The sequence below is a fragment of the Enoplosus armatus genome, chromosome 5 (genome assembly GCF_043641665.1).
Source record: "Enoplosus armatus isolate fEnoArm2 chromosome 5, fEnoArm2.hap1, whole genome shotgun sequence".
NCBI classification, from domain to species: Eukaryota; Metazoa; Chordata; class Actinopteri; order Centrarchiformes; family Enoplosidae; genus Enoplosus; species Enoplosus armatus.
In genome coordinates this window covers 781,174-797,074 of record NC_092184.1, presented here as the reverse complement: position 1 = coordinate 797,074, position 15,901 = coordinate 781,174, and the positions used below count along the sequence as shown (strand labels likewise).

The 15,901-nt window shown below is 42.0% G+C and overlaps 1 protein-coding gene across 1 annotated transcript; it reads right to left on the bottom strand.

The window, feature by feature from the left end:
* Positions 1-6,994: 6,994 nt before the first annotated feature.
* mrps23 (mitochondrial ribosomal protein S23) lies at positions 6,995-11,740 on the bottom strand. The gene is made up of 5 exons (XM_070906314.1): positions 11,614-11,740; positions 10,661-10,840; positions 9,343-9,420; positions 8,965-9,088; positions 6,995-7,436 (listed from the first exon to the last, which is right to left on the bottom strand). The coding sequence occupies exons 1-5, from the start codon at positions 11,655-11,657 to the stop codon at positions 7,326-7,328; spliced, it is 537 nt and encodes a 178-aa protein (XP_070762415.1). The 5' UTR covers positions 11,658-11,740; the 3' UTR covers positions 6,995-7,325.
* Between the last annotated feature and the right edge of the window lie 4,161 nt (positions 11,741-15,901).

Here is a 15,901-nt window from a genome sequence, read left to right as displayed (position 1 = left end):
TCTGACCACGTAGTAATCGCAATACTGCTGAAAAAAGACAAGAATCCCTATGAGCCGAGTAGCTTTCGGCCAATTAGTCTGGAAAATGTAGATTGCAAGATATTGACTAATTAGCAATGAGTATGATCCTCTGTCCCTGTTGCTTTTGACTATTTTTGTGGAACCACTGGCAGTGTACATCAGAGAGGACACAATAATTAAGGGGGTGTTGGGCGGGTGGCAGGGAGCATAAATTGTTTTTATATGTGGACGACATTGTGTTGTTACTATCAAACCCAGCTTCCTCTATCCCCTCTGTCATGGGCATTGTTGTTTATATTTATAGATGCTCGGTCTCAAAAACCTTTAAACTCCACTCTGGCGTGTAATGTAAAAAAGGTTACTCATCTATATAGGAAAATCCTGCAATTAAGAAAATGGTAGGGGAGGGCATGGAACGCTAAGGGTTTAGCCACAATGTGTTCTACTCCTATCAGGGTCTTAAAGATTGATATAATCAAACTGACAAAGGGGATCTTTGGAAATACCTCCAATCATTAAGTTGTGTACAGTCTTTGGGTTACAATACAGGACAGGATGAAAGTGTATTGCAAGTTTTTAAAGCTTCCATATAATGCACAACAATCATCCTTTTATAAAATAGCGGCAAATGCTTTGTACGGTAAAAAATGAGAGTCTGAGGATGCTATGGTAAAGGGACCTGGACACCGAGCTTGGACGAAAGGTCTGGGAGAATGTTGTTCATAACATGGGCTGGCCAGTGAGGGATAGTAAGAGGAAGTTTACACATTATAGGATAATTCATAGATATTATTGGACTCCAGTCAGACTTAAAAGGCTTGGAGTTCTGTGGGTACTTTCACCACACCTCATGTGGGACTGTCTGCTGGTTTCCCCATTTCGGACCAGAATGGTTGGGGCAATTGAGGGGTGGCTGGATCAGCCATTGCCAAACTTCTTGGAGACAAATCTGTTTTACCAGCTGGACTAGTTATGCTGCTATAGGCCTAGACTGCTGGGGGACTTCCCATGATGCACTGAGGTTTCCTCCTCTCCCTCTCCATCTTTACACATTCACGTCCCTCCAATGCATGTTACTAACTTTATATCTTCCCTGGAGTTTCTTTGTGCTTTCTCATCTCGCAGGTTCCTGTGGATCGTGGTCCTGGTACGCCTGGCTGCTGCCGCCATGGGCCCGCTTGACTCTCATCGCTACAATTATTATTATTAGTCATATTTCAGTTATTATTACAGCTGTAACTATGATTAGTCATATTTCCATCATTATTATAGTTGCTATGGTTATTACTGTCTGTCTGTGTCTCTATGTTCAATTCAATTCAATTTTATTTATATAGCGCCAAATCACAACAAAGTCATCTCATGACACTTTACAAAATAGAGCAGGTCTAGACCGACTCTTTATAATGTTATTACAGAAACCCAACAGTTCCCACCATGAGCAAGCACTTTGGCGACAGTGGCAAGGAAAAACTTCCTTTTAAGAGGCAGAAACCTCGAGCAGAACCAGACTCTAGGTGGGCGGTCATCTGCTTTGACCGGTTGGGTTTTAGGGAGAGAGAGAGAGAGAGAGAGAGAGAGAGAGAGAGAGAGAGATAGACATAGAGACACAGATAGACAGACAGACAGACAGACAGATAGGTAGGCAAAGATGTATGGCAGCACTAACAGTAGAAATAGCTGTAATATTAGCTGAGATTAATAATAGGAGCTTTAATAGTGACAGAACTACGACTAAACATAATAACTGTAGTGATGAGAGTCAGGCAGGCCCATGGCGGCAGCAGCATCCAGGCGTACCAGGACCACTGGTCCACAGCAACCTGCGAGTCGACAAAGCACAAAGAAACTCCGGGGAAGAAATAAAGTTAGTAACATGCATTGGACTGTGATGAATGTGCAAAGATGAAGAGGGAGAGGAGGAAAGCTCAGTGCATCATGGGAAGTCCCCCAGCAGTGTAGGCCTATAGCAGCATAACTAGGGGGCTGGTCCAGGCAGGCCTGAGCCAGCCCTTAACTATAAGCGTTATCAAAAAGCAAAGTTTTAAGCCTACTCTTGAAAGTAGAGAGTGTGTCTGCCTCCCGGACCCAAACTGGGAGCCGATTCCACAGGAGAGGAGCTTGATAGCTGAAGGCTCTGGCTGGTTCTGTTTTTGGAGACTCTAGGAACCACAAGCAGCCCTGCATTCTGGGAGCGGAGTGCTCTAGTGGGGTAATAGGGTACTATGAGCTCTTTAAGATATGATGGTGCCTGACCAGTAAGAGCTTTGTAGGTGAGGAGAAGGATTTTAAACTCTATTCTAGATTTTACAGGGAGCCAGTGCAGAGAAGCTAATACAGGAGAAATATGATCTCTTTTCCTGGTTCCTGTCAGTACACGTGCTGCAGCATTCTGGATCAGCTGGAGAGTCCTCAGGGACTTATTGGGACAGCCTGATAATAAGGAATTGCAATAATCCAGCCTAGACGTGACAAATGCATGGACTAGTTTTTCTGCATCTGTTTGAGACAGGATCTTCCTGATTTTTGCAATATTAAGGAGGTGAAAAAAGGCAGTCCGTGAAGTTTGTTTTACGTGGGAGTTAAAGGACATGTCCTGACCAAAGACAACTCCGAGATTCCTCACGGTGGCGCTGGAGGCCAGGGCAATGCCATCTAGGGTAACAATATCCTTAGATACTGTATTTCTGAGGTGTTCAGGGCCAAGAACAATAACTTCTGTCTTGTCTGAGTTCAACATCAGATAATTACAGGTCATCCAGGTCTTTATGTCCTTAAGGCATGCTTGGAGGTTGGCTAACTGATGAGGTTCTTCTGGCTTGATCGATAAATATAGCTGGGTATCATCTGCATAGCAATGAAAATGTATGGAGTGTTTTCTAATAATATCCCCTAAAGGAAGCATATATAAGGTGAATAGTATTGGTCCAAGCACAGAACCTTGTGGAACTCCATGACTGACTTTGGCGTACATGGAGGATTCATCGTTAACATGTACAAACTGAGATCGATCTGATAAATACGACTTAAACCAGCTTAGTGCGGTTCCTTTGATGCCAATTAAATGTTCCAGTCTCTGTAATAGGATATGATGGTCAATGGTGTCGAATGCAGCACTAAGATCTAACAAAACAAGTATAGAGACAAGTCCTTTGTCTGTTGCAGTGAGAAGGTCATTTGTAACTTTCACCAGTGCCGTCTCTGTGCTATGATGAGCTCTGAAACCTGACTGAAAGTCCTCAAGCAACCTATTGTCATGTAGAAAGTCACACAGCTGGTTGGCGACTGCTTTCTCAAGGATCTTGGAGAGAAAGGAGAGGTTAGATATAGGTCTATAGTTGGCTAAAACCTCTGGATCAAGTGTGGTCTTTTTAAGAAGAGGTTTAATTACAGCAACTTTAAAGGACTGTGGTACGTAGCCTGTTAATAAAGACAGATTGATCATGTCTAGTAAAGAAGTGCTGACTAAAGGTAAAACCTCTTTGAGCAGCCAGGTTGGGATGGGGTCTAAGAGACAAGTTGATGGCTTAGATGAAGAGATGGTTTTAGTAATTTGGTGAAGGTCAATTGGAGAAAAGCAATCTAAATATACATCAGGTTTTACAGCTATTTCTGAGATTCCTGTGTTTGAAGGTAAGGTACCACCTGAAGACAGGAGGTGATCAATTCTGTCTCTAATAGTTAGAATTTTATCATTAAAGAAGCTCATGAAGTCATTACTGCTGAGGCTTATAGGAATACATGGCTCAATAGAGCGTGTGTCTCTCTCTATGTGTCTCTTTCTCTCTCTCTCTCCAACCCAACCGGTCAAAGCAGATGACCCCCCCCCCACCTAGAGTCTGGTTCTGCTCGAGGTTTCTGCCTCTTAAAAGGAAGTTTCTTCTTGCCACTGTCTCCATAGTGCTTGCTCATGGTGGGAACTGTTGGGTCTCTGTAATAACATTATAAAGAGTCGGTCTAGACCTGCTCTATTTTGTAAAGTGTCATGAGATGACTTTTGTTGTGATTTGGCGCTATATAAATTACATTACATTGACATTACGAAAAAAACTATTCTGGTGTCTTGAATTTGACAGCAAAGTTTACGTTGGGTAGCCGAAGTGTGAGCAGCTAAGGAGCCGAAGGGCTAAGCATGAAAGTCTCAAAGGCACTACAAACAATCATCTGTTAGCTTATGATAGCTACTGTTAGCCTACACCGTAGTGTAATTTTGGCACACCCAACTAGGTGTCTTATATTAATTGCCCACTTAACGCAATGACTAGCCAGCACATGAATCAGAACAAGTCCCTCTCTGATTTGTTTGCGGTGACCAGATACTTGATTCACATTTTGGGTATTCTAATATGATCGTAAAATAATAATACTACAATTCTATGTTTTTATGTTTTAGGGTGTACCATTTACAGATGTGGGTTAGATTGCCAACCACAATTGCATTACCACTGCATCTACTGCCAGTCAGTGCTTCATTGAACGCCGGTCTTTGTGCAAGGCGAAGCACCCTGCCATTATCCCCCACAATCCCAGCTCCAACAACTAGCCCCTTGAGCAAGATGGTATATCTCAAGGGGGTTACTCCTAATTATGAATTCCCATTTTATTGTTTATTGTTGTTTATTGTTACCCTAAAAAATATACATAATTTTGAATCTTCCCCCCACAGTCCCCTTCCAATCTTTTAAATATCTGGTTAAGATCTAGTAACTATACTATATGTACTTTGACAATAAGTAGTATTTGGGTGACATAAACCTTTAAAGCTATAAGTACTTGTACAGAAAGTTGTATTTGGGTTGGATGAACCTTAAAAACTATAAGTACTTGGACAGTAAGTACTATTTGGGTGACCTAAACCTTTACAACTGTAAGTTATTGGACAGAAAGTATATCCCACTATGAAACTATATATAGTATTGTACTTTGAAAGTCATAGTTTCAGTTTGTGTTATTGAAGCTGCCTTGGTTGCACTTTTCTTTATTTTAAGATGCTTTTGCCTTTAGTGACAGCTTGGTGAGAGACAGAAAATTACATGCTGTTATGCAGCAAAGGGCCCGGGCTGGACTCGAACCCCGGCTGATGCAGGAAGGCCTCAGCCTTATGTGGTATGCGCTCTACCAGGTGAGCTACCAGGGTGGTGGTGTCAGAAAAAAGCTGGGGTCCTAGAACTGCAGTCCTGAAACTGCAGCCTCCTCTACTGCAGGAACATAATCTCAGAGGCGGTTTAGAAAGGAGACGGTGCAACTCAAGAGTTAGTTCCTGTATCAGTGTCACGTGGGTTTCGCCACTGCCCCGCCCATTTAGGAGACTAGCGGCAGTCTCCTAAATTCATGAGTCTATCCAGGGCCTGAACACACAATGAAATGTCCAGGGTGCCACAGTCACACCAACAGCATAGTATGGTTACACAGTTAGCTGCTAATATGTAGCCACACAGTGAGTTGAACATGACGAGCGCTTGAACTCTTTCACTAATTTGCGCTAGACGCACTTTGAGTTGGAGAAGGCATAGTTCAAGTGGGGGGAGAGATAGGGCAGAACTGGGGGCTTTTTCACAATTATCTTTATCAATATACGTATAGGTCTAGACCTGCTCTAGATGAAAAGATAACTTCTGTTATGCTACATAAATACAATTGAATTGAATACATAAATAAGAAGAATCACACTAACGGTATTAATGTTGAATTGATCATGTTGTGAATGGTATGGTTTCAGGGTTTTTCATGCTATGAGGGAACTGGTGACAGACATCAAACCTTTTCATCAGTTCATTATCATACATTTGTATACCTATTTTCTTTGACGAAAGCCTGTCCTCTGCCTCCGTGCTGCAACGCTGCCATCGGCTGGTCACTCCGGAACTCTCAGGAATCATTTGGAAGCTGAGACCAAGTCTCAACGCTGAATAAAATGTATTACGAAATTACATCATAAAAAAACGACTCTGAGCAGCTTTATACGTCCTGGCCCTGGACACGTTTAACTGTCAGCACAGTGCAGTCACCGTGGATTTGTTAGCACCACTAATAACCCACCAATGATTTCATTTAACCTGCAAGATCTGTAACAGTTCACGTGGGGGTTAAAATAACTGAATGTTACTTTAAAATGTGATTTGAAGATGGTCCATACAATCATCATATCAATGTTACTGTAAATCACCCACTTCATGTTTTAGCCCTAGAAAAGAGATAGCCCACTTAAACAATATTTTAGTTGCTTTTATTACGTGTTTTGCCTGTTTAAGCACATATTGTCTTATTTCCTGTTTGGTTTAGAAGGGCAGGAAGTTCCTGCAGTAACAGCAAAATTAAGTCACTTTGAGTGAAATGTTTGATATGTTTGTGTTCTGTAACCAGCTCTTACGGTGGTTTTGTAATAAATCTGAAATCATCAGTCAAGTGTCAGACCATCTTTTGGTGGGATTTGCTACAGTTACACTTCATGGAAAACCACACTGCTTTCAACAAAAACAGTTCTTATATATCATTACATAGACTTTAAGTTAAAGACTAGACGACATCAAAAATCTAAAAAAAAAGTCTGCTCTGCAAACAGGTCTGTTAATAAAGACTTACTTCTACCATCAAAACGGAGACACACCAGTCAATGACAGACTTTGTTCCGCCCCTTCGTAGACTGAAGTAGACATGAGAGCATCACCTCTAACTGGGAACACATTCCAACCTGAAAATGGGAGTGGAGGGAAATATATGGGGAAACAAAATTCAAAATCATGATTTCATAATTCTTCTCTCCCAGATGAGGATCATTCAAGTTTCTGTACTGTACAGGCATTAGTATAAATGTATAATATATTTGTAAATTCTTCTTTTTTTTTTTTTTAAAGTGGGCTCAAATTGTTGCATGAGACAGTCATGCCCAAATAAGTACTGTGACTCAAGCTCTTCTGAAGGAGGTACACACTGTACATCTCTGCTGGAAAACACTTAATCCCACAAACTATTGACACGTTACAAGAGTACCTTTAATTTCATTCACACACACAATTACATACTTTAACACAAACACACACACATATATGTATATATATGGCTGGTGGTGCAAGTGCACCCTGGGAATTGACATCAAAGTGACATCAGTTTTATGAAACATGAAACTGGCATGCAAACAGTCCACAGTGCAGTTCCTGATGTTGGGGCAAGATCCCTGACAGGCATGTCATGAGTTGGTGGTTGAAATAAATCTGTGTTCTACAGGAGGACCATCACGTCCAGGAGGAGGAGCAAAACCAGAACTACGGCTTCTAAAAGTCAAATGGTCCTTGAGCTGCAGAGGTCTATGTGTTGTTCTCCACGGTCTCCTTGTTGCCAGCGCCGACTGGCTGCTGCTCCGCCAACATGTCCGTTAGCTTCAGCTCTCGCACTGGATCCCTGGTCTCTGCTGACGCCTGCAGGACAAAAGCAGTACTGTGACCATGCGTTCAAATCTATCTGCTGCAACTACAGCACTATACAGGACTGAGGGGTGCTCTCCTGATTTCAAAATTGTTACTTCCTGGAAAATATGTCACTCTTCTCCGAGGATTCACAAGATTTCTCGCCATACATGTAATTTCATTTTAAAAAACACAGAACTGCTGTTGTTGTTGGACTTGTTGTTGTAAAGACAGTTGAACTGTCTGCAGTTTTTAATATTTTGCTAAAAATATTTTGCCACACAGCTGAACTGTAACACACACACACACACACACACACACACACACACACACACACACACACACACACACACACACACACACACACACACACACACACACACACACACACACACACACACACACACACGTTAACAATTTACCTGTAGTCATTGTTGCTGATGCAGAGAGAAGGTTGTATAAGTTATTATCATGGCTCACTGAGAATTCTGGATTCATTGGACAGCTTGTCCTACTAACTGTGTGGACTTTTCCAATCACTTGTGATTATGCATATTTTTGAATTCGAAATAGTGTATTTCACTTGGCGGAGGTGGAAAATTTGGCAGATCAATAAAAGATGTGATAGAGGCCGATCGAAACTTTTGATCTTTTTTTTCCCCCCCCAATACACAATCACATCGTGCAGCTGCAGCTGGGGGGAGCACTGAGAGTCTGGCCCATGTGTCGAGCCTCTTTCACACATAGTTCCCGGTAAATTATTGGGATAACCTTTCAGCTGTTTTTGTCCGGTGCCGGTGTTCTTGTAATGTATTTTTCAGGCTTTAGTGATCAAATCACCCGCGAAAGCGTTGGCAAGGCAACTGTAAACAAGTCGCGCATTCAAATACGTCATCAGCTGAGTCTTGTGATTGGCTCCCTTGTTCCATGTAAAAGCCTCTTTTCGTCAGACGAGGTAATTAACCCTTTATGTGCTTGTGCCTGCGATGTAACTGCTTTCATCCACAAGGCAGCCATACCGGCATTTTCCCTGAAACATTACTAGGTCTTGAGGCGGGGCCGTACAAATGTCCCTGCGCATCGACCCCTGCTTCCATTCACACGTGACCCCATGTAAGGAAATGAGGTCACCGCGGCTCTGCAAGTTGTCGCAGCGCGCGGTCATGAACCTCTGAACTCCTGTGAAACTAGACCGGCCGAGCAGCTACGTCATTTCGGAGAATTATGCAGCGGATCGCGCCGCGCAAAGTCAAGGCTCACATCTATGGAGGCCTGCTCACATGAGCATAAACTAGGGTTCAGAGCAGAGGTTCTCTGACACAGTTAGGTCATTTTGAGGAAAGACCTGTTTTGTAAAGTGCTGCAGCCTGCCATCCTGTCACCCTGTGCTGCACAACGATAGAGCACAAAAAGGCTGACAATGCCACTGACAGCATGAGGTCGGGATCGGCAGCTGCTTGATTGATTGATGATGGTTTGAAGCATAGAGGTTTTAGGCGGTGTCCCTGGTTAGTATTTATGCATTTAGCAAGACTCTTACAGGAGGAGCTCCTCTCCTTCTTAGCAGAATTCCATCTGCGAGTAAAGCCTTCCCAGTCTCCTCAAACAGAGCAGAGTCATCCAGCTCATTGAGGCTCTTCAACTCTGTGTACTTGTCTACAAATCTGCGGGATCAAAGTGAGAGAAAACAAAACATTTAATAACATTGGAAAGAATATGTTTAATGTACTTTGGAACGTACAGGAATTGCAAGACACAAACACTATTTTGAATGAACTTGTTTGTCTTCATTTTTTTTTTAACCTTACACTTGATGTGCAACAACTCCAGATTCTGACATTACACCTCATAATTGTATATCATCTATTTTCGTAAAATAAAAACAGCCACACCTAAATTATGTTGAGAAAACACATACCTCTGACACGGAGAAACAAAGTTCGATTTGGAGAGATCAAAAGGCCGAGGACCCATCCCATACTGCTTATAGAACTTCCTGAAAGGCAGACAGTTGTGGATGAGTGGAGCCTGCAGAGACATCTTATGACTTTTAATGCCGACATGAGCAACACCAACATTAAGTTTTTGTTCAATCCAGTTTCTTCACCGTCTGCACTCATTTCCTCACTCCGCGCAGCTCCTGTTTCTGTGTCACATGCGGACAACACATCTGTTATATGATTGGCTGTTTGCACGTCACTCGCAGCAATTTCCTTTATCGAGGGAAACAATAGGCTGTTTAAGAGCCAAGGCATATTTGTTACGTGCTTTCATGGCGGTTTGCATTGTCTATCTCCCGTACTTAGCTGTTGTTGTGTCAAGTCAAACCAGGTTTTCCAGAAAATATTAGGATCAAGATGGAGGGTGGGTCCACCCAGAACAACATACACGCACCGTCATGGGGGCAGTCCGGAAGTAAACGAACGCCGCGCTAACACGAGCAAGACTAATACATCTACAAAATACAGAAAGGCAGCCGGTAAGATGCGGAACTGGCGAAGATCGCTGCGGTTACCGGCTGGTTGGGGTTCACGAGTCCACGAGTTGTAAATCTATTTGCGACTCTGTTGGTAATGGGGACGATAAAAGGGGGGTTGTTTGTTGAATGCTTCCCAAGTACATGCTGATTTGCTTTTGGTCACAAACATGGTGAAATGATGAAATAATTGCATATGCTTTCAGCTACAGTGCGTTAACGGCTTACGATGGCTTAGAAAACGGGTTGATGAAATTGACTGCATGATGGGATATAAATAAATATCATTCTAAAATGCTTCATGTTGAAATGCAATAGAATACATACTTTACCTCTTGTTAAGCCAATCGTTACGATGCTAAATGATAAACATTTTCCTGTTCATTTACCTTGATTTGCAATAGCATATATGTATATATTTTCTTCTTCTGTGTTTTTTTTTTCTATTTAAAAAGGTTTTTCACCAAATGACTAATGACTATTACCTTGGGAAATAAAAAGGAGGGAAAAAAAAGCAAAGCTGTTTGGTCATTTGAGTGGAATCCTGTTTTAAAAAAATCTTCAGGTAGATGCATCAATCCCTGTCAAGTGGGGGAGCTGCACATGTTTTGAGGATAAAACTTGACAGTTTTATTGGCCAGGCTTCATATAAGCAACTGCATATATTGTTTTATTTTATTCTATTCAAATTTAAAATATTTGAATATATGTTCTACGCGTGTACAGCTACTATTGTCACGACTGCAAGAATGAGGCTTACGCTCTGACTTCATCCTCTCCGTAGAAGATTTCAGGCACAGCCTCCTGTTTCTTGGTACAGGGTCTGGTATGTGGCTTCACGTAGAGTGGGTCCCTCTTTGGTGGAAAAGCCTCGTATACATCATACCAGATGGGTTTCTCCGTCGGCTTCATGACTCCAGAGCGCATCAGATCTCGAACCCTGCCGACCAAAAAGGTTATGTCATGACACTTTACATACAGAGCAGGTCGAGACCGTACACATACAATATTAAAGCTACAGTAGGCAATATTACTGAGTTATGTCAGTTGAAAAAAAAACTAATTTTGACCATTGCACGTGACTAACAATATCTCATTGAATTGTGCTTTGATCCTCTCCGCCAACCGTCCTGATTCACACTCTTCTGTAGAAGAATTCAATCATATTGCCTATTATTGTATTGTATTTGTATTGTATTTGTATTGTATTGTCATGTACTGTGCATATACTACTGAGACAGCAGCCAGCACTGAAGCACTCTTTGATAGCTTTTTAAAAAAAAATGTATTTTAACTCATAAGTCAGAGTTTAGGACCATTCTTAAAGACTATTCCTGACTGACTTAAGGACTTCAGTTTTGGTCGCATGCGCGTGACGTCATAACACAGCACCTTTACACTCGCGTTACCGGTCACGCTCTTGAAAAATGACATTCATTTACCGTCTGCTCGTTTGCTTTTGCACATGTGGTATCGCGTGACTTTTATTTACTGTCAATGTAACGTTAACGGCCTGACGTAGCTGAACGCCAGCTAATGATACCACCTGCTGCTGCAGGAAAACCTATTCGCTTAAGATCCCGGTTTTGACTCAACGACACAGCACGGCGTGTTCCTCTCAGGCCTTGGCTGATATTGACGTTATCCACTGTTAGCTGCCTAGCTAACGTTACCAAACGCTCACGTGCACAGCGTGAAATGTTGCTCTCTTACCGGGTAAACACGGTTCCGAACCTCTCCAGTCTGCTGCCGGCCATTTGGCTTTTTTCATCGACAGGTGGGGCAGGGCTCGCTCGAGATGAACTCGGGGAATCTTAGATGAACTGCCCCTCGCCTGGAAAGATGACGAGGGCAGGGGGGCGGTGACAAAAAGCTGCAGTCAAGTCGGACAGTTTCCAGCAACGGCTGCCTCAATCTTCTTCTTCTTCTTCTTTTTCTTCTTCTTCTTCTTCGAGTTTTAATGGCGGTAGGCAAATCAGCGTAAAGGCGCATTACCGCCACCTACTGGCCTGGGGCAGAATATTGGCAGAGAAAAAACAATTCTCTCGATTATTCCTGTTAAGTAATTCATCAGAAGATTGCATACTTTTAATGATGTCTCGTGCCATCATTTAGTACTGATATTAATTCTCTTCTTTCTTTATCATACCTATCGCAGTCGATCAGTAGCCTTCATGTTTTACAGTTTCCAGTTTTTTACAGTGAGTGCATAGTCTAGTAGGGTGCTTGTTTGATTGAACTAAAGGCACCCTCATCGGACTTGGATCTACTTCAGGGTACAGCTAAAAGACCTCCACTTGATGATCTAAGAGGCCTTATCGGGTTATAATTCATTAAGTGTTTTATAGACTATTAGCCGGATTTTGAAGGTGATTCTGTCTGCCAGGGAAGTGATTTCAGGACCAGAGTGAAATGCTCAAATTTTCGTGTGCGTGTAAGGACTGATTAATCAGTTTTGTCAATTGAAGAGAATAGGAATAAGGCATTATTCCGATTAAGTCCCAGTATCCCTGCCAGGTTTTACGCATACAATCCTTTATGATAGTTTTAACCTCTGCTTTACTTGTATAATGGCACTTGTATGTCAGTTTGTATATTGTCAATTTGTCAATATGTCGTTTTAATCACTGTTCAGCCAATGTGTCAACCGTCTCATTTCCTTCCATCCCTACATGAGCAGGAAGCACTGTAATTATTTAATAAATAACAAACCAAACAAGCACACAAACACAATAGATACACCAACATACTAAATAAATACAGGCTAGGCTTAGCTAGGTCCTATCACATAACCTTGTCTTTCTAATCTTTATTAGGAGCCGCTCCCTCTTCGTTGTGTTTATTGCATTCCATGTGTATATGCTCAACATTTTGTGTGGTTTTACAGTGACAGCATTTTTTTCTGACACATTACTCCTCACCAGTCTTGTCGAGTCCTGTGTGATCAAACCTTAACCCAGTTAAAATGACTTCCTCCCTCCTATTTGGCCCCCCTGACACCCTGTGCATTCATGGATTTCTGAACTGGTCGCCCCTTATTGTCCCCTTCCCATCTTTCCTACCATTTTCCTCATTATTCCTTTTTAATGATTGCTTTTCCTTCCCCCGTCTTACTTATTTGTAGCACTTTGGGCAATTTTGTCTGCTCCATTCCCTTTCAAGCCCACGTAGGCAGACACCCCAACAGAATCTAATACAGCCCTTTCTGAAAAGTCAGAAAAGATCGTCTCTTATTGATTTTATGCTGAAGAGCGCAGCAGCAGAATCTATGCAGAACACCACACCACACTTCTTCAACCCACTGCAGACCTATTATTACTGCCCTCATTTCAGCTGTAAAAACAGATCTGCACAGGCGACCTTTTTTTTATCTTTAAGGAGTCCTATACAATTATTCTTCACCGCAGGCCATATTGTCACTATGAGATAGATCCTCTGCAAAGCAGAGCTCCTTAGAATCTCTTCTGGAATCTCTGTAGTCTCCTTGAAGTGAGGGGGTGATGATTCCTCGAGGCCGAGAGAGTTTGCATTTGCTTCTCCAGGCGATGTGCAGCGTCGACAACTTCAGGCTGCTTGCCGCTTTCCTCTGAAATAAAGTTTCGAAAGAGTTCTAAGACGTTCTTCGCGTTTTTTGTTTGCATTCTCCCACAGATTCCACCCACTTGAGTAGGTTTACAATTAACAGACACGTGGCTGAAGTCTCGGGTACTTTGAGACAGCGTTGACACTCTCCATCTTCTTCTGTGTTCTTTATTGTGTCCGGTGTTTTCAACCCTTTTATTTTCAGTGAGTTTTGCAACAGAGAAACAGGCAGTTAAGGAAATTCATCCGCTAACTTGGAGACCTTTTAATATTGACATTTAGCTGATGCTGAACAAACCCCTGTGTTTATTTGTTGAATTCATAAATAGATGGTGTTCCCTGCCAATATAATCTATGGGAATGATCATGATGGAATAGCTATTTTTAAGATAAGTGGATCCTCCTTGCTACTTAAATTAATCAATACTGAGTAAGCTTGTGTATATGTTTCAAAGTATTCTGTTGCTACCTCTTACTAACCGATTCTCCAACTTAGACATCCTATCCTTTGTCATTCTTGTTACCTCATAGACTATACTGACGTGTTCTCGCCTACTTACCCTACATTAGCATTATTTTGATCCAATTTGTCTTCGTGCGTTCAATCAACAGGACTACAGGATATTAAAATCTTCAGCAAGCTTTAATTATTAACGATGTGTCATGTTTCGGATGCTCTAGCTCTCCGTCCTGTCTGTCAAAATCAAAACCAACACCTGTCAGTGTTTCTCTGTGTAGAGCGTATGTTTCTATCTCCTTACTTCCACAAGATGATAGTGGATTAGCTGCTTCTCTGTGCACATCCATGTAGCCTGTTTTCATCAGCCGCGACCGTGTGTGGCTGGTATTGTTTTTATCTTGGCAAAATGATGACGTCTCCTGTAGCTGAACGACCACAGAAGTGATTTTGAGTACTTTGCCAGGTGTTTATATGTCTGTCTGTCTCTCTGTCTGTCTGCGGACAGATTTTGTCAGTGCAATAGCGTCACACTCGGGCGACATGCAGTCACAAAGCTTTACAGGTGTGTAGTTGAGATCAAAATGAAGGCCGAGTTCGAAGATTGGTTGTGGTCCGAGCAAGGGCGCCGGAAGCGGGGGTAGGGGGGTAGGAAGGTAGGGAAGGTGCAATTGCCCCCTCTACCCTTTTTACATGACGTAATGACTACTTTTGTTTTTTGTGCAATTGAGTGACAATACAAGTGTGAAACAATACAAAAGAAGAAGACAGGACAGAAGAGGCCACACAGTCACAAAATAATCAGGCATAAAACAGAGCAACAGTCCAACAAACAAACAAACAAACAAACAAACAGACAGAAAAGAGAAATAGGAAAACAAGAAGGAAAGAATAAAAAAGAAATATATATATATATATATATACACACACACATACATACACACATAAATAAATATAAATTAAATAAAGCCACTGTTATTAGCATAACTGCCATGACATCACAATAGCAATAATAATAATGATAATAACACTTGCAATGTTAACAATACCACCACCATCATCAACAGTATCAATAAAAGTAACAATAATCATGATAATGGTGACGATGAATAGCAATGACAAAAACAGGTGTGTGTCTGTGTGTGTGTGTGTGTCTGTGTCAGATTACGAATAAGAATGAATCACAGTGCATGCGTAATGGCAGACATTGACATTGCTATGTGTTCTATTTGTAAGATATTAGTAGAAGTGTAATATTGATTGTATTCCCTGATTCCCAGTCCATAAGGATAGTTTTCTTGGCAATGATTAGAGCTATAGAGAGTGTTTTACTGGATGCTGATGTTGATGTCTCCTAGTAAGCACAGTGGAGGGGATAGTGGGACGTGGCGGCCCAAAAGAAGAGCGAGGTTATCAGCGATGTCCCGCCAAAATCGTTTAACCGCTGTGCAGTCCCATGTGTGCTGCCTGTGGTGTTTTGTTTGCGTTGCGGACAAATATCAGACTCTCTTTCCCCCGTGTGTAGTGTACTTTATGCCTTATGCAGTTAGTGTTGGTGGATATAGAGAAGATGTTTTTGCAGAGTCTGCACCAGGTCGTAACAACTGCCGACTACTCATAGGTCGGAGCGTCAACATGTTGACGGGCATCGCGGCTGGTGTGATCCCATCACAAGATGATCTCTAGCTTAGCTTTTGACATTTAAAGTGAAGTAATATTAGCCTCTTTTTTTTTTTGTGCCATTAATTTGCTATGGCTCCTATACATGCTCCTCTAAACCTTTAGCTGTAGTGAATGCTCAGTTATATCAGGATACGAAGGCAGAAAAAAAACATGTATATGTGAGTCACCAAAAGTTTCAAAGTTACCAATCTTTAATAACTTTAAAGATAGTGAAAGGATAAGCCTCTGTCAACAAATCCCATGAATGTCCCGGGATCCCCCAGGAGGAGCCAGGAGAAG